At 38.5% G+C, this 24,210-nt stretch overlaps 1 protein-coding gene across 1 annotated transcript in view; it reads left to right on the top strand.

Annotated features, from left to right (window-relative positions):
* Positions 1 to 21,031, top strand: part of GBE1 (1,4-alpha-glucan branching enzyme 1) — a 359,283-nt gene extending 338,252 nt beyond the window's left edge. Inside the window, exons 15-16 of the mRNA XM_036353073.1 lie at positions 11,605 to 11,722; positions 20,283 to 21,031. Of these exons, the coding sequence (XP_036208966.1) occupies positions 11,605 to 11,722; positions 20,283 to 20,339 (175 nt within the window). The 3' untranslated portion in view covers positions 20,340 to 21,031. The remainder of the gene's footprint in view (positions 1 to 11,604; positions 11,723 to 20,282) is intronic.
* Positions 21,032 to 24,210: the final 3,179 nt, after the last annotated feature.

Here is a 24,210-nt window from a genome sequence, read left to right as displayed (position 1 = left end):
CAGAAAACAATATGCTAGTTTCATGTCCATAACCTTTTGATCTTCTTTACTCATTCAACACAACCCCCACTCCTACCTCTGTCAACCACCAATTTGTTCTCTGTATCCATGACCTTGGTTTTTTGTTTGTTTCTAAATATTTAAATAGTTTTAAATGATATCCCAATCATCTCCTTTAAAAAAAAAATCTCCATAACAAAATTCCATCATTTTCCCCCCTACTATATTTTCCCAAATTGAGCAAGGAAAATATTTTGGATCAATATTTTGTATTCACCAATTTTGTATTTATCAATTCCCAGATGTACATGTTTAATCACATTTTATTACATTTTTAATATATTTTTTTTATTGATTTCAGAGAGGAGGAGAGAGGGAAAGAGAGATAGAAACATCAATGATGAGAGAGAATCATTGATTGGCTACCTCCTGCACACCCCACACTGGGTATAGAGCTGAAACCCAGGCATATGAAATTGAACCGTGACCTCTGGGTTCATAGGTCAACACTCAATCACTGAGCCATGCCAGCCAGGATTAACATGTCTTTAATTGGGATTTATCTTACAACTGTAGGCCTGATGCATGAAATTCATGCAAGAGTAGGCCTCCCTTCCCCCGGCTTTCCTCTGGCACCCAAGACCCAGTTACTCTCTGGCTGCCAGCAGCACCTGGCACTCAGGCTTTTCTCACAGCCCCAGCTTCATCCGGAAGGTTGTCCAGAAGGACATCCGGAAGGATGTCCAGTCTAATTAGCATATTACACTTTTATTATCATAGATGATTGACATGATAATGATTTTTTCTTTATATATATATATATTGCACACTTCATCTTAAAATGATGTCTTACATCTCAAAATACATGGTAACTTACCACCTTTGCTATCTTCGTGGTCATCTTAGACACTGGAGAACCCCTTTCATTGTCACTCATTTTGAAGGCTCAGGGATTACCATATAATAAAATTTCTTAGCTTTATCAGCAGGAGTGAAGTGCAGAATGATATAAATGATAGTACTTCTTACATCAAAATCCTTGTACTTTGAACAGACACTTTATCAAGTGGCTGAACAAATACAGCAGCTTTTGAAGTGTTTGAAGAGCCATTGAATTGAAGAGTCTTCATGCCTTCCCTGGTCTTTACTCTTCTTATTAGTACAAGTCTTCAGAGCATGCCTCTTCCTCGGTTCAGAATTAAGGACATAGATTATAAAATAATGCTTAAAACTTCTTACCTATTTTAACCTGTTGATAGATATATTAAATACTTAGGAAACTCTTAAATCTGAAATAAGAAATCATAACATTTTGAACTAGAGGCCTGGTGCACGAATTCTTGAACCAGTGGGGTGCCTTGGCCTGGCCAAAACCAGCTCTCTGACATCCTCCAAGGGGTCTCAGATTGCAAGAGGGCACAGGACAAGTCGAGAGACCCCACCAGTGCACGATCAGGGCCAGGGAGGGATGTGGGAGGTTGGCCAGCCAGGGAGGGACCACGGGAGGGCTCCAGGGCATGTCTGGTCCATCTCGCTCAGTCCCAATTGGCCGGAACCCAGCAGCAAGCTAACCTACTGGTCAGAGCATCTGCCCCTTGGTGATCAGTACATGTCACAGCGACTGGTCGACTGGTTGACTGTCTGCCCCCTGGTGGTCAATGCACATCATAGCGATCAGTTGAGCGGCCTTAGCATATTATTAGCATATTAAGCTTTGATGGGTTGAATGGATGACCGGACACTTAGCATATTAGGCTTCTATTATATAAGATGGCATATTACATAGGGACCTATTTGATCTTTAAAAAATCGCCGTAATAATTCTATCATTCTGTTATTCTTTTCCTATTGTATTTTCCCAAATTGAGCAAGGTAAACTTTTGGTTCAATATTTTATATTCACCAATAAAATGACCAAATGAAACAAAGGAATAAGAAATGGATCTGGAGCTAATGTAGTAAACTTCATAGACATTCAGACTCTACCAGTATATGGAATGTGGAGAATTCTGTCTTTTAATGCCAATCTTTTAAATTTCTTTAGATTAATCATTTAGATGTATATTGTTTTATCTGCTTTTCTTATTTTTATTCTCTGCCATATTCATTATGGCTTCTTTACTCTTAGATCTCAACTCTAGCATTAAACAGGAAACTTCATATGAAAACATTTTGCCTGGTTCTCAGCATTAAACAGGTGCCTTCTTGAGTAGGGTAATTAGATCTACATTTGAATTACATGTGTGTTCCATCTCGGCCACTGAACTGATTGTGGGTCTTTGGGCACAGAAATTCCCTTCTTCCACTTTTCTTTCCCCAAATTGAGCATCAATTTCCTTACTATCTGAGTATAGTCAGATGTACATTGAAAATCTCATTGAGTTACCTATGTCTGTCCATTTGCACTATCTGAGTTTATCCAAATTCCTATCCACTGATTGTTTTTAGATTCCTGACTGATTTCTCTGACTTGGAATTTCCCTTGTCTATTTAATTCTACCCCTTAATGTCCAGGTTAATTTTCTTTATTGTCATAACCTTTCTCACAAACCTTTTTTTTAATTATTATCTTGCATTTATTAGTTTTTTTTCAATTAAATCTTTATTGTTGAAAGTATTACATATGCCTCTTCCCACCTCCATTGACCCCTTATAACTTATCCTGTCCCATGCCCCAGGCCTTCAACACCCTATTGTCTGTATTCATGGGTTATGCATATATGCAGACAGTTCTTTGGTTGATCTTTTCCCACCCACCCACCTCCACCTTCCCTCTGAAATTCCACAGTCTTTTCCATGCTTCTATCTCTGAATCTATTTTGTTCAACAGTTTATTTCGTTCACTAGATTCCTCATATGAGTGAGATCATGTGATACTTGTCTTTCTCTGACTGGCTTATTTTGCTTAGCATAGTACTCTCCAGGTCCCTCCATGCGGTCTCATAGGGTAAGAGATCCTTTCATGATGTAAATGTACCACAGTTTTTTATCCTCTCATCTACTAATGGGCACTTTGGGTGTTTCCACATACTAGCTATTGTAAATTGTGCTTCTATGAACATAGGGGTGCATACATTCTTCCTGATTGGTGTTTCAGTTTTCTTAGAATATATTATGAGAAGTGGGATCACTGGGTGAAATGGCAATTCCATATTTAATTTTTTGAGAAAACTCCATATGGTTTTCCATAATAGCTGCATCAGTCCACATTCCCACCTGCAGCGTACTAGGGTTCCCTTTTCTCCACATCCTCACCAGCACTTGTCATTTCTTGATTTGTTGATGGTAGCCATTCTGACAGGTGTTAGGTGATACCTAATTGTTGTTTTAATTTGCATCTCTCTGATGATCAATGACTTTGAGTGTTTTTTCTTATGTTTCTTGGCCTTCTATATGTCTACTTTGGAAAAGTTTCTATTCAGGTCCTTGGACCATTTTAAAATTAGATTGTCTTCCTTTCGTTAAATTGTATCAGTTCCCTGTATATTTTATAAATTAACCCCATATTGTATGTATCATTGGCAACTATATTCTCCCATGTAGAAGGCTCTCTTTTCTTTTTGTTGATGGTTTCTTTTGCTGTGCAGAAGCTTTTTATTTTGATGTAGACCCATTTGTTTATTTTCTCCTTAGTTTCCCTTGCCCTAGGAGATGTCTGAGATTTTGCTGCCTATGTTTTCTTCTAGGATTTTTATGGTTTTACAACTTATACTTAAGTTTTTTTCTCCATTTTTGAGTTTATTCTTATGTATGGTGTAAGTTAGTGGTCTAGTTTCATTTTTTTGCATGTATCTGTCCAATTTTTCCAACATCATTTATTGAAGAGACTTAATTTACTCCATTGTTTGTTCTTGCCTCCTGTGTCAAATATTAATTGAGCATAATGGTTTGGGTCAATTTCGGGAGTCTCTGTTCTGTTCCATTCATCTGCATGCCCGTTTTTATGCCAGTACCAGGCAGTTTTGAGTACAGTGGCTTTGTAACTTAATATCTGGTATTATGATCCCTTCAATAAGTTCTTTCTCAAGATAGCTGCAGTTATTCTGAGTGTTTTTGGTTCCATATAAATTTTTGGAGTATTTGTTCTAGCTCTATGAAATGTGCTGTTGATATTTTAATAGGGATAGCATTGAATCTGTGGATTTCTTTGGCTAGTATGGACATTTTACTGATGTTGATTCTACCAATCCATGAACATGGTATATTATTCCACTTGTTTATATCTTCCTCTATCTCTTTGTTCAATATTCTGTAGTTTTCCAAGTAATAATCTTTATTACTTGAGGACAGTTAAGTTTATTCCTAAGTATATTAAATTTTTCATTGCATTGGTAAATGGGATTGTTTGTTTAGTTTCTCTTTCTGAGAATTAATTATTGGTGTATAAAAAATGCCATTGATTTCTGGGTGTTAACTTTGTATCCTGCTACATTGCCAAATTCCCTTATTAAATCTAGTAGGATTTTGGTGGAGTCATTTGGGTTTTCTATGTACAGTATCATGTCATCTGTGAATAATGAGAGTTTTTACATCCTCCTTTCCAATTTGGATGCCTTTATTTTCTTCTTCTTCTTGTCTGATTGCTGTGGCTAGGACTTCTAATACTATCCATAATAATAAAAACATAATATGCTAATTAGACCGGGCGATCTTCCGGACTAAGCCGTGGTCCCATGGGAGCCAAGGCAGAGGCAGCGGCAGGGGCCGAGGCAGAGGCAGCTGCAGTGACTGTGGAGGCCGAGCCCCTTGCACAAATTTCGTGCACCGGGCTTCTAGTTTTAATACATTGCTGGATCTGATTTGCTAAAATTTTGTTGATGATTTTAGCATCTGTGTTCATCAGGGATATTGGCCTGTAATTCTCTTTCTCTGTTGTGTCTTTATCTGGATTTGTAATTAGAATAATGCTGACCTCATAAAAACAGCTTGAAAGTGTTCCGTCCTCTTGGATTTTTTGGAATAGTTGGAGGAGGAGAGGCATTAATTGTTCTTTGAAGATTTGGAAATACTGCCCTGTGAAGCCATTTGGACCAAGGTTTTTGTTTTCTGGGATTTTATTATTATTATTATTATTATTATTACTACTACTACTACTACTACTACTACTACTACTACTTCTCTATTTCTTCAGTTGTTATTGGCCTATTCAGGTATTCTAATCCAGTTTTGGAAGATTATATTTTTTTAGGGATTTGTCCATTTCAGCCATGTTATCCGGTTTCTTGGCATATAGTTGTTCATAGTGTTTTCTTACAATTCTTTGTATTTCTGAGGTGTCAGTTGTTACTTCACCACTTTCATTTCTGATTTTATTTATTTGGGTCCTCTCTCTTTGTTTCTTGATGAATCTGACTAAAGGTTCATCAATCTTATTTATCTTTTCAAGAACCAGCTCTTCTTTCATTGATGTTTTATATTGTTTTTTAGCCTATCTAATTTCTTCTCTAATATTTATTATTTCCTTCCTTCTACTTACTCTGGGCTTTTCTTGTTGTTCTCTTTCTAATTCTTTAAGTTGTAGGGTTAGATAGTTTGTTATGAATGTTTCTCTCTCTCTCTCTTTTTTTTTTAAGTAGACCTGTAGTACTATGATTTTCCCTCTCAGAACAAGGATTTGTCTTGTTCCAATCCTCTCCCTTCCCTGGGGGCTGCCTGCCTGCCATGGTGGTGGTGTGGTGGTGAGGGAAGGAGGAGGGTGGGAGGTAGAGAACCACATGGTAGCAGGTCACCAATGGTGGCATTGGCATCTGTTCCTTCTGCACCTGGCCTGGCGGCCATTGCTTTCACTGTGTCCCATAGATTTTGGATTGTTGTGTGTTCACTTTCATTTGTTTCCAGGAAGTTTTTGATTTCATGCTTGATCTCATTTGTAACCCTTTCATTGTTTAATAACATGCTGTTTTGCCTCTATGAGTTTGAATATTTTTGAGTTTTTTTTACTGTAGTTGATTTCTAATTTCATTCCATTGTGATCTGAGAAGATGCTTGATATGGTTTCATTCTTATTGAACTTGCAGGGACTTATTTTGTGTCCTAAAAAGTGGTCTATCTTGGAGAATGACCCATGTGCACTTGAGAATAATGTATATTCTGCAGCTTTTAGGTGAAATGTTCTATAAACGTCAATTAAATCCATCTGATCCAGTGTGTCATTTAGAGTCTGTGTTTCCTTATTAACATTTTGCCTGGAAGATCTTTCCAGTAAAGTCATTGGTGTATTAAATTTCTCTCCTATGTCTGTATTGCTGTCAATCTCACCCTTAAAGTCCTCTAGAAGGTTTTTTTAAAATATATATTTAGGTTTCTCCTATGTTAGGTGCATATATGTTTGCTAGGGTTATGTCCTCTTATTGGATCAAATCCCATAGTATTATGTAATGACCTTTATTGTCTCTTGTGATGTCCTTCATTTTAAAGTCTATTTTTTCAGATATGAATATTGTGACCCCAGATTTTTTTTTTATTTCCATTTGCATGAAAATTTTTTCCAATCCCTTAACTCTCATGCTGTGTGAGTCTTTTGTTCTGAGGTAGATCTCTTGTAGACAGCATATAATCAGTTCATGTTTTTGTATCTATTCAGCTACCCTATGCCTTTTTATTGGAGCATTTAACTCATCTACATTTAAGATTATTATTGACTAGAGGCCTGGTGCATGAATTTGTGAACAGGGGGAGGGGGAAGGACCGTGGGAGGTTGGCTGGCTGGGGGAGGGACCATGGCGGGAGGTTAGCCGGCCAGGGGGGAGGGACCACGGGAGGTTGGCTGGCCATGGGTGGGACCGTGGGAGGTTGGCTGTTGGCCCCAATGAGGGAGTTGGCACTCCACCCCTCTGGGAAAGGGGCCACATCTGCTGCCACTCACTCCCGGTTTACCATCCCAGCCCGTGCCCGAAGGCCCCGGCAGGGTTGGGAGAGGAGGCAATGGTCACCGGGCCAAGTGCAGAAGGAACAGATGCCGATGCCACCATTGGTGACCCGCTACCACATGGTTCCCCGCCTCCCCCCCTCCTCCTTCCCTTGCCACCGTGCCACCACCGCGGCAGGCAGGTGGCCCCCAGGGAAGGGAAAGGATGGAAGCAAGACAAACCCTTGTGCCGAGAGCTGACTTTCAATAGATCACAGCAAGGGAGCTGCTCTGCTACATACGAAACCCCGACCCAGAAGCAGGTCTCCAGGTCTCTACGAATGGTTTAGCATGAGGGACTGATGGGGGCAGGCCACTCAGGGGAGGGGCTCTGGGATGTTGGCTGTGGGAGCCCAGTGACCACCAGGGGGCAGCTCCTGCATTGAGCATCTTCCCCCTGGGGGTCAGTGCACATCATAGCTATTGGTCGACCGGTCATTCCAGTTGTTCGGTTGTAATGGTCGCTTAGGCTTATATATAAAAATAGGTACTTATTTTTTTTTAATATATTTTATTGAATTTTTTAGAGAGAGGGATAGAGAGTTAGAAACATCGATGAGAGAGAAACATCACTCAGCCGCCTCCTGCACACCTCCTACTGGGGATGTGCCCACAACCAAGGTACATGCCATTAGCCAGAATCGAACCTGGGACCTTTCAGTCCACAGGCTGACGCTATATCCACTGAGCCAAACCCGTTAGGGCAAGATAGGTACTTATTTATTGCCATTTTAATTCTGTATGCCTAGGTTTCTCTCTCTATTTCTTTTTCTCATCACAACAGTCCTTTTTTTTTTTTTTTTTTTTTTTGGTCTGGGAAACTCTTTATTTCACCATCTATTTTGAATGAGAGCCTTGATGGATATAGTAATCTTGGTTTCAGATCCTTGCTTTTCATTACCTTGAATACTTCATGTCATTTCCTTCTGGCCTGTAGAGTTTCTGATGAGAAATCAGGTGTCAGCCTTATGGGAGCTCCTTTGTAGGTAACAGTTTCCTTTTACTGTGCTGCCTTTAAGATTCTCTCTTTGTCTTTAATTTTTGGCATTTTAAATATGTGTCTGGGTGTGGGCCTGTTCAAATTCTTCTTGCTTGGGACACTCTGTATATCCTGAACTTGTATGATTTTTTCCTTCACCAGGTTAGGGAAGTTTTCTGCATAATTTCTTCAAACGTGTTCTCTATCCCTTGCTTACTTTCTTCTCCTTCTGGCACTCCTATTATGAAAATATTGTTACATTTCATGTGTCCCACTGCTCCCTTAAGCTGCCTTCCTGTTTTATTTATCTTTTTTTTTTTTTCTTTTTGATTCTCTGATTTAGTGATTTTTTTTCTACCCTGTCTTCTAATTCACTGATCAGATCCTTGGCTGTCCCTAGTCTGATGTGTATTCCTTCCAATGTGTTCTCTATTAGTGCTATGTCATTCTTCATAGTTACTATATCTTTTCTCATGTTGTTGAGCATCTTTGCCATCATTATACTGAACTTTATGTCTGATAAATTTCTTATCTCCATTTCATTTAGCTCTTCTTCTGGAGAATTCTCTTGTTCTTTCATTTGGGGCCTTTTTTTTTTTTTTTGTCTCCCTATTTTGGCTGCATGTTTGGGTTTGTGTCTGTGTATTAGGTAGATCTGCTATGCCTCCCAATCTCTAGCACAGGAAAATATCAAACACTGTTTGTGACTGACCCTGAGTACCCTGTTTGGAGCTGTCAGCAATCTACAGCTTCTGGCTCCCTCTGCTGGGGTTGGGTATCTTTGGAAAGGACCAAGATGTGCACCAGGATTTGCTTTTCCTAGCTAGGTATTAAATCAGGCAAAGACTCAAGGCCTTCAGAGACCTGCCTCTGTCTACAGTCCAATTTACACTCAGACTTGATTAGCCTCAGGCTATCGACCACAGGGGATAGTGAAGTACTGCCTGAATGAGAGAATAGGGAAAAAAATATCCAGTTCCTCAAATAACCTATTTAAAAATTTTTGTTTTAAGCAATGTTCTGGAAAGATAGCGTTTTCCTGATACCTGAATGATATGTGGTAGTAATTTATAATGATTAAGCTCTTTCATAATAATTGCTTAGAATAAGTGTTTTAAATCATTGGACTTTCTGGAATTAAGGGTTGCATTTTCTAAAGGAAGTTATTGTGTTCCCTATGTAATACCATACACAGAGGGCTGGGTAATTCCAAAAATGGCCACAGCAACATTTTTCTTCAAATTATAGATCAGAGAAATAGGTCTAAACTGATGTTTTGAAATTTTCATTATGGGTTTTGAAAGCTTTTCCTTTATGGCTACAAATTATATATATTAAGTCAGTAGATTCTAACCATTTTTAGTATGATGATCCCTTTCAATGTCAAAAAGCAATGGATCCTTATATAACAGTTTTCTAAAAGAACAATTTCTCACTCCTTGATTGAGAGATTATATAGGCAAAAACAGTATAAATTCTGTCTTTTTAATGAATCTATATCTTATTAATCAAAAAATGTACATTATTTGAAATATAGTATCAAATGTGTATAATAACATAATTTAGTCTTCAGACAATGCCTAATGCTCCTGTGGATTTCCACTCCGTTGTAATAACATAATCCCTCATTTGGTGAGGCCCTCATTTGGTAATAACCCAACTAACAGTGACGATCATCCCGCAGATTAGGATCCACTGCTTTTAATGTTAAACTTGCTTTCTTCTGACATTGCTACCAATAATCTATATTGTTAACCAGCAATGGTTATGTTTTTGCTTTTTGAAGATTTGTATAAGTATTTCATTAACTAGGATGAAGAATGAAAACTAAACTTGTTTTAGTAGTTCCTTTCATCCCACAATGCTTCATTTATTTACTGTATCTCCAATTACTTATTTTCACTACTCATATTTTACCACTAAATAAATTGGTGTGTTCAATTTATTTCTAGCTATATTTAGTGACTTTAGAATGTGCCTGTGCCTAGTAGTCATCTTTTGAATCTCAATCTCTCTCTATTTCTCTCTGTGTTTGTGTTTCTTCTTTAAACACACTAATGTGTTGATTATCCATTTGAATTTGAATCAGAGCAGGCTGACCTGGATTGACTGAAATGGAGCCATCAGTCCCAGCAAAGTTCCTATAAGCAAGTCCATCTGAATCTCCTACCTAAACAGGGTTCCCTTGGCATGACAGTGATGGTCATTGTTTGTTACCTACATGTACTCTTAAAGTGATAATTTTGCTATAATAAAAATATCCAAACATTTCTGAAATTACAGATTTATATACCAGAAAAAAACATTCAAAATACTTAAACCTATTTATATCCCTCCTTAGGCTAAAGAAATTTAAGATTTCTCAGTATGGGTGGACCTGGAGATTATTAGTATTATGCTGAGTGAAATAAGCCAGTCAGAGAAAGACAAGAACCATATGATTTCATTTAAATGTGAAATATAATGAACAAAGTAAACCAACAAGTAAAATAAAAATAAGCTCATAGATACAGAGAACAGTCTGACAGCTATCTGAGGGGAGGGGTGTGTGAAAAAGATGAAGAGATTAAGCAAAACATAACAAACAAACAAAAAAACTCATAGACACAGATAACAGGTGGGAGGAAGTAGGAAAGGGTATGGGGGGGATAAATGGTGATGGAAGGAGACTTGATTTTGAGTAGTGAACACAAAATACAATATACAGATGATATATTACAGAATTGTACATCTGAAACATAATTTTATTAACCAATGTCACCCCAATAAATTCAATTTAAAAAAATAAATTTAAGTACCTATTACATTTTCTTGTGGAATTCAAAGTGTCAAGCCTAGATATTCTGAGCATAATAAATTTGAACATAGCCATAGTTTGTTTTGTTGTAAATACGGTAATTCTAACATGCCTAATAACTTAATGAAGAACCAAATGTTAAATTCTAGCAAGATCATGTGATTGCATCATGAATCCTCCTGTGGCATGATGGATAGTATCTTTACATCATCTTTTGTGTTATTAGCAATGTGCTGCCTGTGACCACTGGGAGTAGTAAGCTCGCTTGGTTGCACTCTTCAGACCACACATGGACACTTGGTTCACTTCTGTGTTCCTCACCTTAACCAGGATCTGGAAAACTGGAATTAATTCGGAGATGGGAAGAACTAAAAAACCTTACCAAATGAGGGCTGATCAAAGGTTCTGAGATTATATTTAATATATAGTTACTAATATATATATATATATATATACACACACACACACACACACACACACACACACACACGGAGATAACATAACTATTATTAGATATTTGAATGGTTACTATATTTTGAACTTATTCCTTATGGATTTTCTGGGTAGAAATAATCCCAAGCAGTAAAATTGCTGTTCTTGGTGGAGAATTTCTAACAAATGGAATGGGTTGCACTAAGAGAGATATAGATTCCCCATGAATAGTACATTCAAGCCCAGGCTAGATGAACAATAGATGAGCTGTGGTAAGAGAATTACAAGGATCCCATCAGGGTGTGGACTAGGTATTTATACAGCCCTTTTCAAACAGGAGAATCTCCAAAATCTAATAGGAATGCGTATTTAGCACAAATTATGATTTCACAGTGTTCAGAGTACACATTTTTAAATTGCTGTCTGAGAACATATTTTACCATGTCTCATTCTACTCCTGAAACCGGTCTGATTCCTTAAGAACCCTACATTCAAAATTGTGCTCGATTCAGATGAGGCAGAATACGGAGGACACCAGAGATTGGACCACAGTACAGATTTCTTTTCTGAGGCTTTCCAACATAATGGGCTTCCCCATTCTCTCTTGGTAAGTAAGGTTTTTAAGATATCTTCATTGCATTCAAATTTAATCCTTTATTTTAAAAGTGATGTTTATGTCCAAAGAGATAAATTTTCAACAAGTAAGCGACATGCCAAAATTTGGGGGTGGGTGAGTGGGAAAGGATAACTGTGCTCAAAAACCAAATGCAATGTGTGGTCCTCGACTGGATTGGGTTTTGGAAAACATGGGAAGGGACATTTGGTGGACAATTGGGAAAGCTTGAATTTGATAGGATTGAAAATTATTTCTCAAAAAATAAGAAAAAGGCATTTTAAAATGTTTTTTTTAAAAAATATATATATTTTATTGATTTTTTACAGAGAGGAAGGGAGAGGGCGAGTTAGAAACATCAATGAGAGAGAAACATTGATCAGCTGCCTCCTGCACACTCTCCACTGGGGATATGCCCGCAACCAAGGTACATGCCCTTGACCGGAATCCAACCTTGGACCCTTGAGTCCACAGGCTCACGCTCTCTCCACTGAGCCAAACCGGTTAGGGCAAAAAATGTTTTCTATTATGAACATTTCTATTTTTAATGCCACAGTTTACTTTCTGTCTGTTCTTGCTTTCTCTATAATATTAACCAGATTTCGACATTATTGACTGTCTAATGAAGTTTAATTTAAAACAGCTTAAAAGAATCAAGAAAAATATATATTTTTTTTTATTTCATGCAGTCAGTCAGAGACTAAATTCATTCCATTTATAAAATTATCTGGTTTCTTCATATTATGGAGGAAAGCATTCAATTATGTAACTAATTTTCACTTTGTGTTATTAACATAAATAAAAGAATATTGCTTCAAACTACTAGGTTTGAGTTCCTTCTAAAATGTACAATGTAGAAACTTTCCAGATCTGAAAGAATTCTACATTATTGCCAGATAATAAGCTCAACTCCACATGCACCTGGTCTATATTTTTTCTTTTCCTGACGAGTCATATTCCTGCTTCTCTCTCTCTCACCATCCTCCTCCCCGCTCTTCCATTTCTTTGTCTCAGATCTGCATTGTTTTCACCATAGTAGGTCTTGGATTAAGATTTGTTTTATTTTCACGAGGCCAGGATATATATAAAATGTATAGATAGCTTTATTATATCTGTTAAATTCTTTCATTTTTCAAAGTTTAAGTCAAGCAGGAGAATCTGTGTGGGACCGTAGCTTCCTCATTTTGCTACTATATTCCCTCCTCTTTTTTAATATACATTTTTATTGATTTCAAAGAGGAAGAGAGAGGGAGAGAGAGATAGAAGCATCAATGATGAGAGAATCATCAATTGGCTGCCTCCTACACACTCCCTCCTGGTGATCGAGCCTGCAACCTGGGCATGTGCCCTGACTGGGAAGCCCAACTGTGACCTTCTGGGTTCATAGGTCAATGCTCAACCACTGAGCAACACCAACTGGACTAGTTCCACCTCTTAAAGTGGTGCTAGCACCTCACTTTGTAAACCACCAAATTATATACAAAATTGATGTTCCAAAGACAGTGGCATGAAATAAATGAAAAGGGCAAGATGAAGTCATTGAGTAAAAGCTCTGAAGAAAGTGCAATGGCCACAGAAGATATAGGTGTGGCCTTAAGTATATGTGTGTGCATAATGGTGGTGGTGGTGATACTGATATGTCTTTAGATATAAATATAGGTACCTATGCATTTTTCAGGGGGAGGGCTGTAGTTTGTCAGAAAGTTCAATTTTGCTATGTAAACCAAGAGTGACAAAAACAGTTTCTGAAATAAGTAAGAAACCTATCTTTAAGCTCTGAAATAGCCCAAGAGTTAGCGACCCCTGAGGGGTTGGGGCAGGTAATTCATCTTGTACAGAGGAGTCACACAGAAACAGCAACTATTTGTGAGAAAGCTGAACTTGAACCAGATAAACTAGACAGAAAGGAGAAAGATTCAGACAGCAACATTTTATGTAATGAAATTCTTTCCTGAAAACACCAGAGAATGTCAAGGCAGAGAACCTAGGTTCAAGCCCCCAGTCTGCCATTTACTGGCTATGAGAACTTGAATATTTTAACCTTCTTGTGCCTCAGTTTCCCTCATCTATTTAATGAGGATTAGTAAGAGTGTCCTCCCTACAGCAAAAGATTCTTGGAGGCATAAATTCATTAGCACTGCCAAACTTTTTGGACACTGCAAAATGCTATTGCACATGCATTTTAAAGTTATTATTATCATGGCTATTCAGTCATTTTTAGATATTTTAAGTATGTCAAGATAACTAGGTGCCTTGAAGACATGCAATTAAGAAGACCTCAGCTTTGTGGAAATTATTATCTTTAAGTGAGGGCTCACAGCCTTTGGGGGTGGGCACAGACTATCTTGGCACCCTTTCATTTTTGTAAGAGCAGAGATATGCTGTCATAATTAAAACAAGCCAACTAACTACTGGCAGGAACAGCCAGGAGATTCCTTTTCAAGCACTAATTGCATTGATCTTGCAAGTATGAAATGTGCAGTTCTAAATTGGCAGGTGGGATGGAAAATACACATGTCTCAATAACAGGTGGAGAGATACAGCATGGCAAGCACCTGAGAAATAGAATGGAGAGAGTTTAGCCACTGCAGGTAATAGGATTGTGATCCATCCCACGGGTCTGAAAGGTGAAGATGAGCTGTCTTCCCTGCAGAAGTGACGCCTTATTCTCAGAGATGGCAGGTGCTTCTGGAAATTACTCATTTAAATGTCTTTAGGCTCCAGAGGAAGTGATCACTAGTTTCAATGTGAGAATACAGGACCACAAATAGACCAGAACATCCAATAAAACAGGTTTCTTCTCGCCAGACTTTTCCTTTGAAGAGCCAGAGGAAAGAACGGCATTAAAAACCATGCCTCTTATAATAATGCCTCCTTATAATGGAACTGATTCGTGTGTGCTGGGATCAAGTCAAGTTTCTTGACCACGACCAGAGTGCTATAGGTTTCATTTCATCACCAGGTCATTTCTGCCTCCCATGTGCCTAGAATAACGGGAAAGAGGGACAAAAGTATAACATCCCTTCATGAAGGTTCTGTCCATCATAACTAGTACACAGTATTGTCTAAAGCTTAATTTATAAGCTCAATAATCCAAGGGATCTGCTGAATAAGTATCAAATCTGTTTTCAAAGACAGCAACCAAAAAGCAGGAAGGAATCTTAAAATTGCCAGACCCGCTGCAGCAGCATGTGCCAGCCAGCTCCCTCTGCGCATGCTCCCTCAGTGGACACAGAGCAGAGGAGTGCAGGTGTGCTGCTGCTGAAACGCGTTTGCTAAGTCAGAAAATCTCACAAATGCCAAGAGGCAATAGGGCAGAACTTCTCCATTCTGCTTTACTGGCCATTATGGGAAAGTCCATTTTAGCATAATCATTTCTTTATATTTTGGTTCCTGATACAGGAACTGATACATCAGTGCATTGGAGCCAGGGGGCGGGGGTGGGGGTAAGGGGGGTGGATGCTTTCTTTCTCTTCTCTGGTGCATAAATTCAAATTTCATGACACAAATAGAAGAACAGATATTATTGAACCTGAAGTGAAATGAATTAGATCCCTTTATAGTAACTCAAACAGCATCAATGGTGAAAAGTGAATAAAGCAACAGTTTTAGCATTTATTACTTTCCCAGGTAGGCTCCTATCATTAAGAAGCAGATCTGTGTACAGTAGTCCTCTCTTAATCACAGGCATGCATTCCAAGACCCCAGGGGATGCCTGAAGCCACAGATAGTACCAAACACTCTATGCTATGTTTTCTCCTACACGTACATATCCAGGACCCAGGCCTTCGCTCTGGCCGGGCTCCAGCTGGAGCTGGCCCCGGAGCCATCAGGCTTGCTGCTCCGGCCTGAGCTGCTCTGGCCCCGGGGCCGTCAGACTTTGCTCCTCCACTTGGATCCTACGTATGCAAATTAACCACCATCTTTGTTGGGTTAATTTGCATACTGTCCTGATTGGAGCCTGCAGGCTCCAGGCCAGCCAAGGCAGGTGCCAGCAGGGTCCCCCAGTTGCCCCGCTGGTCACCCCACAGCGGGAGGCAACCAGAGGCAGCGGTGGGGGTGGGGTGGCGGCGGGGACAGCTGGGAGTGGGGCTGGCAAGTGGGCAATGCCAGGCCGGCCAAGGCGGGTGCCAGTGGGGCCCCGATCGCCCTGCCAGTCACCACACAGATCAGCCCTGATTATTGTCCAGGCCTACAGACCCTACCCATGCATCAATTTCATGCATCGGGCCTCTAGTACTGTAATAAAAGTTACGTGAGTGTGGTCTCTCTCAAAATATCTTATTGTACTGTACTCATCTTTCTGTTTAAAGGAAGCACTTCACTGCTTCTCACTGGCCTCTCCTAATTGCCAACATTGCTACTCTTGCACCTAAGGGCATTATTAAGTAAAATAAAGGGCACTTGAACACTAGCACTGTGATACTGCCACAGTCATGTGATAACCAAGACAGCTAAGTGACTAATGGGCAGGAAGTACATACCGCATACAGCCGGCAGATGCTGACAAGGGATGATTCACCTCCGAGGGAGATGGAGAACGATGGGGGGAGATTCCATCACGTTACTCAGAATGGTGTGTAATTTTAAATTTTTGATTGCTTATTTCTGGAATTTTTTATTTAATACTCTTGGACCATGGTTGACTGCTGGTAATTGAAATTGCAGAAAGCAAAGCCATGGATAAGGGAGACTACTGTATTCCTATTCTAAATTTGGGGCTCAGAAGTAGACTTTTGGTTTAAATATGGGGGTTGGCATAGATAGATCTTTTTTATTGTCCCTCAGCTGTAAGAATTGAAACTACAACTTAGCAGTTGGGCAATGTCTTTTACTCTGTCCAAAATTATGAAAATGTTTAGTTTTTTCAGACAAAAAATCAAACTTCTTAGAGTTTACTCTGTTTAATATTTCTAACCTAGAAAAGATACTATATATTTCTATATAGAAATAGTTATTATAGGACTTTTCTGATAATCCTAGTACAAAATATGAATTAGAATATTTTTTCTTAGAGCATATGTTATGAACTAAAGCATGCTCATGAAAATTAAAATTATTTTTACTCATATTGTTCAAAATATTTTGAAATATTTTGTATATAACAAATATACATGGATCTAATGAACTTTTCATTGAATGATGTTCTCACCCTTCTATTATGTGCTATTGGTAAATTTAACAATTTCTAAGAAAATTTTTTAATTAGCCTTTAAATTATTTTTTACTTAAAATTATTTTTAAATATTCTGTTTTCAAAAATTCACACCTTTTTATTTAATTAACTAGAGTCCTGGTGCTTGAAATTTGTGTACTCAGGGAGGGGGTCCCTCAGCCTAGATTGTGAGAGGTTGGCCAGCCAGAGAGGGACTGCAGGAGGGCTCCAGGGCATGTCCAGTCCATCTCACTCGGTCCTGATCAGCCGGACACCAGCAGCAAGCTAACCTACCAGTTGGAGCATCTACCCCCTGGTGGTCAGTGCACGTCATAGCAAGCGGTTGAGCAGCCTTAGCTTATCATTAGCATATTACGCTTTGATTAGTTGAGTGGATGACTGGATGATTGTACACTTAGCATATTAGACTTTTATTGATAGGATTTTTGCAATTTAATTATGATTCTAGATCAGGGGTGGGCAAACTTTTTGACTCGAGGGCCACAATGGGTTCTTAAACTGGACCGGAGGGCCGGAACAAAAGCATGGATGGAGTGTTTGTGTGAACTAATATAAATTCAAAGTAAACATCATTACATAAAAGGGTACGGTCTTTTTTTTCAATAGTTTTATTCATTTCAAACGGGCCGGATCCAGCCCGCGGGCTGGAGTTTGCCCACGGCTGTTCTAGATGAAGATACTACTTTTCCTGGATGCCATAGGACAGTAGATTATTATGTTATCAGTTGCTGTTTTTTAACATATTTTTTATTGATTTCAGAGAGGATGGAAGAGGGAGAAAGAGAGAGAAACATCAACAATGAGAGAAAATCATTGACTGACTGCCTCCTGCACACGACACACTGAGTATCAAGCCCACAATCCGGGCATATGCCCTGACTGGAATCTAACATGACCTCCTTGTTCATAGGTCGATGCTCAACCACTGAGCCAAGCCTACCCGGTGATCAGTTATTTTTTTAGCCATATTAATAGTTGGCATAGTGATTAAGTCAGTAAGGTAGTCAAAAATCACTGGGTAGATTAGTATGCACTGTGACTCTAATTAACAAATTGGATTATACTGTGGCATTCTGGTTTCTTGTGAAGAGTGGATTATATATAAATATAGCTGGAAAAAAATGAAATTCGTGGCCATTCATAATATGATCCTAGCTAGAAAGTGTTTAGGGCTTTATGGCTAATAAATGGGCATAGTAAATTTGTTTATTAGCATATATCTTCTGTTACATGCATACTAGATGGTTTTTATATACATGTCTTAAATATAAATAGTTTATATTTAAATATACTTAAACATTTATGTTAAATATTAAAGTGTGTTCATATTTTTTCTATTGCTGTATGAATCAAAACCATTTTGGAATTAAAATTATAAAATGAAAGCTATAGTGCCAGTACTTAGCACTAAATTATAGAGCCCCCAAATTGTGCATGTCTGTAGTTGTCTCATCATAAGGATTAGCTCTGATTACCTTAAATCCTTTGGTGTAATTGGTAGTCATTTCCTAACCACTAAGAAAGCTAATTTATATACTTGGAACCCTAATAAAGAAACCTCAGCCCTGGCTGATTTGGCTCAGTGGATAGAGTGTTGGACTGCAGACTGAGGGGTCCCAGGTTCGATTCCGGTCAAGGGCATATACCTTGGTTGCGGGCACATCCTCGGGCTGGGGTGTGCAGGAGGCAGCTGATCGATGTTTCTCTCTCATCTATGTTTCTGACTCTCTGTCCTTCTCCTTCTCTGTAAAAAATCAATAAAATATATTTTTAAAAAAGAAACCACAAAATTTCATATTTAGTCAGAGTTAAGAAAAATCACTCACTTCAGGGAATTCTTTTCTGTTGCCTATCTTTAAGGCTCGCAGTGGTTCTCAACCTTCCTAATGCCGCGACCCTTTAATACAGTTCCTCATGTTGTAGTGACCCCCAACCATAAAATTATTATTTTTTTTAAAATATATTTTATTGATTTTTCACAGAGAGGAAGGGAGAGAGAGATAGAGAGTTAGAAACATCGATGAGAGAGGAACATCGATCAGCTGCCTCCTGCACATCTCCCACTGGGGGATGTGCCCGCAACCCAGGTACATGCCCTTGACCGGAATCGAACCTGGGACCCTTCAGTCCGCAAGCCGACGCTCTATCCACTGAGCCAAACCGGTTTCGGCCATAAAATTATTGTTGTTGCTACTTCATAACTGGAATTTTGCTACTGTTATGAATCATAATGTAAATATGCCATCATTTTAAAGTTGCTTTCACCAAAACTAAACAACTATATTGGTTTATTTGATTTTTTAAAAGAGTTGTAAGGGTTCTTTATCATGGAAACCTTAAGGGAAAACATTGTGTTCGTTTGCAGAATTGAGATGCATAAGGCTACAGTTCCCATATTGATTTCACAATCATTTATCCTTTTATTCGTTATTTCTTCTTTCATCCAATAATTTTTGGCAACTACTAAGAGAAGTATGAAGACATATGGTCTCTGCCCTCATAAAGCTCAGAGTCTTGTGGGGGAGAATTGATCATAAACTTGAAAAAAATTACAAATCGTGTTAATAAAAAATGGTGCTGCGATGGAAAATGAAATGGAAAAACTGTCATACCTGGTGTTATCAAGAAACACCTCTCGGGGAGCTGGGATATTTCAAGATCCTGGAGATAAGGAAGTAGCAAGGTACAGGGTGTTGTGAGCACAGGGCACAGCATGGCAGAGGCCCAGAGGAAGGGCAGGGTGGGCTGTTTCAGGAACTGAGAGGCCCTGTGGCTGGAGGTGGTGAGTCAGGAAGGGGAGAGAGACAAGTGGTGCTGACCCGTGACGAGGGATGTGCTCATACAAAAAGGAGCTGTGTCCGGACTCTGCAGGCATGGAGAGAATGGATGGGTATTCTATTTTCAGTGCAGTAGCAAGCTTTTTGATTGTCTTAAATTGGTGAGGGCCTGAAATACCCTTAGGATCCCTTATATTACTTTTAAGTTTTTGTTCTTAAAATGATAGGAGAAAATAAAAACAAGATGATAAGCAGTGTGTTGTATATTACTTTTATTCACCTGAATAGACCTGTAGGATAGCCTTCCTTTACTACCTCATGGTGCTGGAACAGCAATGAGTGCCATTTATATCGCTGTCTGGGGAATATTGGGTTTTGTACAGCGTATGGAGCCCTCTAGTGGCGATTGCTTTAAATCTAGAATCTCTAGACAGTGATGCCAGAACTGTTGGAAAGGTGGCATTAAGGCTCCTCAGAAGCTGCAACATTGTACGGGTAATTCTAACCTTAAGCATCTGTGAGAGAGCATCATACCCCTTAACTTAATGACATAACATTCAGTATTTCTTTCGATTGCACTGACATGCTTGTGTTGACCTAGGTGTACATTCCAAGCCGAGTGGCCCTCATCCTTCAGAATGTGGATCTGCCCAAATGAAGAGCCCGGATTTCAGCTCCGCCAGGGAAAGATGTGTGTTTTGTTTTCCTGTTCTTGTTGTCACATAGTTTATAATGTAGAAGCTCTTCAAAATGTAGTGCCTAGCCAAAACGTCAGATATCAGAAATTAAAAATTGGTTTATGCAAATGAATGTCAAACTTTTCTTGAAGAAGTAGAGAGGAAATTTCAGGCATTTTAGACTATATTTTCTAGATATCTAAGCAGCTAGAATTCTTAAATGAAGTATTATATATAATGTCTTAAAACAATTTTACCTTCCTGGTCAGTTATTTGATGTTTTTAAATTCTGATTTGAATCATGTGTCATGTATGATTATTTCTGGTGGATGATCCAGTATTTTCTTAAGATGGATATTAGGAGGCTTTACTTGTTCTGTTATCTCTTGGTCTAACTTAAGAGACACCGAGATTGTCACTATGTTTTTTTCAAACTACCTTTAGAAATAATGAAATAAATATGTAGCCATACTATAAAGTTAAGATGTATTATAGGTAATATAAAAGTAATTAGCATGAGCTAATCCATGCTTCATTTTCATAAGTGCTTTCAGTTTTGTGATCTCTTGTTCACTTAGTATCTTGGTAGGTGCTGATATTCAGTCTTTCTGAAGGTTGTAACATTTCCGAAAATGTCTTTTACTTTCAACAAATAAAAATAATTGCAAGATTGCCTTTTCTAATGTTTATTTTGCTGTACTAGTGTGGGGTTGATTTAGAACAAATATTAAAATGCCTATCTCACTTCTGATACCTTCCCCACGAATATGCACGTGAATGATAGACTAGGCCTAGGGTTAATAATATTGTTTCATTAGGTACTATTTTGTAACTTAAATCATATCAACCAACTGAGATATCTAAGCTACTCTCCAGCTGTAAACCTGTGCACTGAATTAACTATCTCGGCTCAGTGGGATATTCAGTCATGAAATTACCCCTCAGTATGAAACAGTAGGCCACAGATTCAAAATTATTGATGGGTAATTCATTCATAACTAAGAAATTATAGTGTACTTATCAGACATAAAGTGTCTATTACTTTCTTAAAGATCTAATTTTTTCCTTTTCCATTAGTACTGACTGCTTCTCTTTTTGTTTTAGTCTGATTATTTGTGGCTAGTAAGGAGCATTTAGCAGTCTTTCTATTAAAAACTGGGTCAGTAATAGAAGAGATTGGCAAAAGGAGCTCAGAGCTAAGCCTATATGTGAACCATCTTCCTCATAACTTTTTTCAATAAAGCCTTGAATATGGGTCTGAAATGTGTTATTTGCTTCAATGTGAAAGTAGAGTAATCATTTGATTTCCTGAAAGAATCGGCAGTGCAAGCTGATGCTGCTACGTGCTAGGACTTCACTAATGTCGCAGCACTGCCATGCTGGGCACTGTACCTGCTACTGATAACACAACCAGGATTATTTGTGTTCTAGTTTATAATTTCTCATGTATTAAGAAAGATGCTAATTCTCTATGTGGCTCTTTAAAAGTGACAAGATATTACTTCATGCCTAAACCTGTTTTCTTCCCCTGGTGACTTCTGTGGTGAAGTCAAAAGGACCAGAATAATTATGTGCTGTATTTCCATGATATCTATTGACCTTACTAATATGTTCTTCAAATCTCACAGTCTATGGTTCCAAGTTACCAATGTAATGAACATTAGTTGCCTTTTTCGAGTGCCCTCCTCCAGCACCCCCTCCCCCGAAGAACAATCAGTGGATTTTGCTAGGTAGGAATTATAAAAATACATGCAAACAAATAAAATATTAAGAATCCAAAATGGAATGAAGTTGTGTGTGTTTTCTTATCTATAGCAGACAGCTTTTACAGAACGTGTCAATGTTGTAGTATATTTCACTTTAGGTCTACCTTGTTTAATCAGTAACATTCTCATCATCATATGTAAGAAGTTCTTTTTATTGGTTAAACATTTTCAATAATTGCAATAGAGAAATGCAAAATTTTATAATAATGTTTCTTTCCTCTGATGTATTTATTATCATAAAAAATGAGAGTGATCTATCTTTGGTGAGTCTTTCAAAATAAGTATTTTTAATTTTTTATGTTCTAGAAAACACAGATGACTACAGACTTCTTTTCATCATGTTCTAATATTATCAAGCGAGTGCTAGTAAATAGTATCCAAAATAGAATTACCCTTAATGCTACTGAGGCTTAGTGTTTTAGTTTGATAGTAGTTTACTCATAAAATACCATGATCTTTAATAGTCAAATAGCAAATTGTACACATTTTTCCTATAATGATTTCTACTTTATAACACTTGAGCTCTGAAGGTCAATTCCTTTCATATTTTCTTTGCTGTACATTTGATGCTTCTCACTTTGCCCTGTTCCTGGCTGCCGTATTCATCTCTTACATAAAGTGAGGGATTTAGCCACCATGTTTCTCAAGTTCAAAAAGTAACCAGTGACAATGAATTGATGTTTCTGATGGCAACTAAAAGAATCCAGGTATTTTCTCCTCTGTCTAGAGCCCTCCCCTTAGCAATACCAAGTGAAAATTTGTCACCCATCAGGGCTCTCTCTATACAGGAGGTTGTCTGAATAAGGAACCTATTCTTCAAATAATACAGAGGAGTGAACAGACAGACCTAGTGAAAGTGATAAAGAGTATTGTGTTGTGTTCCACTTGTAGCTTCAGGGCAAGTATCTTTTCACTGTCTGGGGTCCTGCAGCCATTGACATTGGTGATGAAAGCAACATAATTCGATTTCCTGTTGCCCTTCTTGTTTAGAAGGAGCCCGAGCAGATGTGCCCAATAGAAAACTGAGCAGTGAAGTGGCTTTTGGGTGGGACTTGCATGTCTCAGGCTCTTTGTTTTTGCCTTTTTTGCATTATGTCCTAAACGGGGATTCTTTAGAATCATGGGTTTCATTAATCTCTATATTTCTTGTATGGAGATATGCGCTGAGCTATGAACTCTGCTAGGTAGAATATTTTGATGAAAGAAAATAGAAATCTAAGGCATAGCAATTTCATGTCCTTTATTCAGTAGAGTTCATTTATCATTCACAATGTGTTAGAATGGAAATGTAGATAAATTTTCCCACTAAAGCCAGCCTTCAGGGGGGAAGAAATCAAATGAACTCCCTACTTATTTTTCTGCTCTATTATCTTATTAATGGTGATTTGTAGAGAATTGCAGAGAAACATTTAAACTTTAGGGCAGAATTTCTTAATTGGTAGTGTGTGAAAATGAAGATACAGTAGCTCTAAGTGTTTTTTGTCTCTAATTTAAAACATTACATCTGGATTTTAACTCTTGGCAAAAAAGTATGCAAAGATTGTAATGTTTACTAACATGAAAAAATGTAGTTTGTGAAAGGTATGTTTATGCTAAAAGGCATGCCATTCGGAGGTGATCTGGCCCATGTGTGCTGTGTAGACCACTTCCCCTCGAAGCCTGCACTGTGTTCCAATAGAACAGTGTGATGTAAGGGGCAGAAAACCTCATTCAAGTTACGGCTCTTTACTCCCGGTGCCTCAATTTAGAAAACACCCAGTTGACTTTTAGTTCTTATCCAGGGTTATAAGACAGCTAAAGGAAAAGGGAAAAGAAAAAAGTTATTGTTGTAGGTTTGATAAAGGCTATTATTTGATCAACATCTACATGGATGGTGAGTCACTGTGTGGAGAGAGCTCCCAAATGTGTTGTCGGGAGCCCAGGGCCCCACCACCTGTCTGGCCTTCAAAGCTCCGCACTGAGCGACCTGCCCTCTCCCAGGCAGGGATGTGTGGGCTGCCGTCCAGCGGAGGGGGTTTGCATTTCCTCCAGCACTCCAGATGACTACATCATCAGTGCTCTCTTTTGCTCATTTTGGCTTTTTCTC

The sequence above is a fragment of the Myotis myotis genome, unplaced genomic scaffold (assembly GCF_014108235.1).
Source record: "Myotis myotis isolate mMyoMyo1 unplaced genomic scaffold, mMyoMyo1.p scaffold_m19_p_2, whole genome shotgun sequence".
Classification (NCBI taxonomy): domain Eukaryota; kingdom Metazoa; phylum Chordata; class Mammalia; order Chiroptera; family Vespertilionidae; genus Myotis; species Myotis myotis.
The sequence above is the reverse complement of the archived record's forward strand: the minus strand, read 5'-3'. Positions and strand labels throughout refer to the sequence as shown.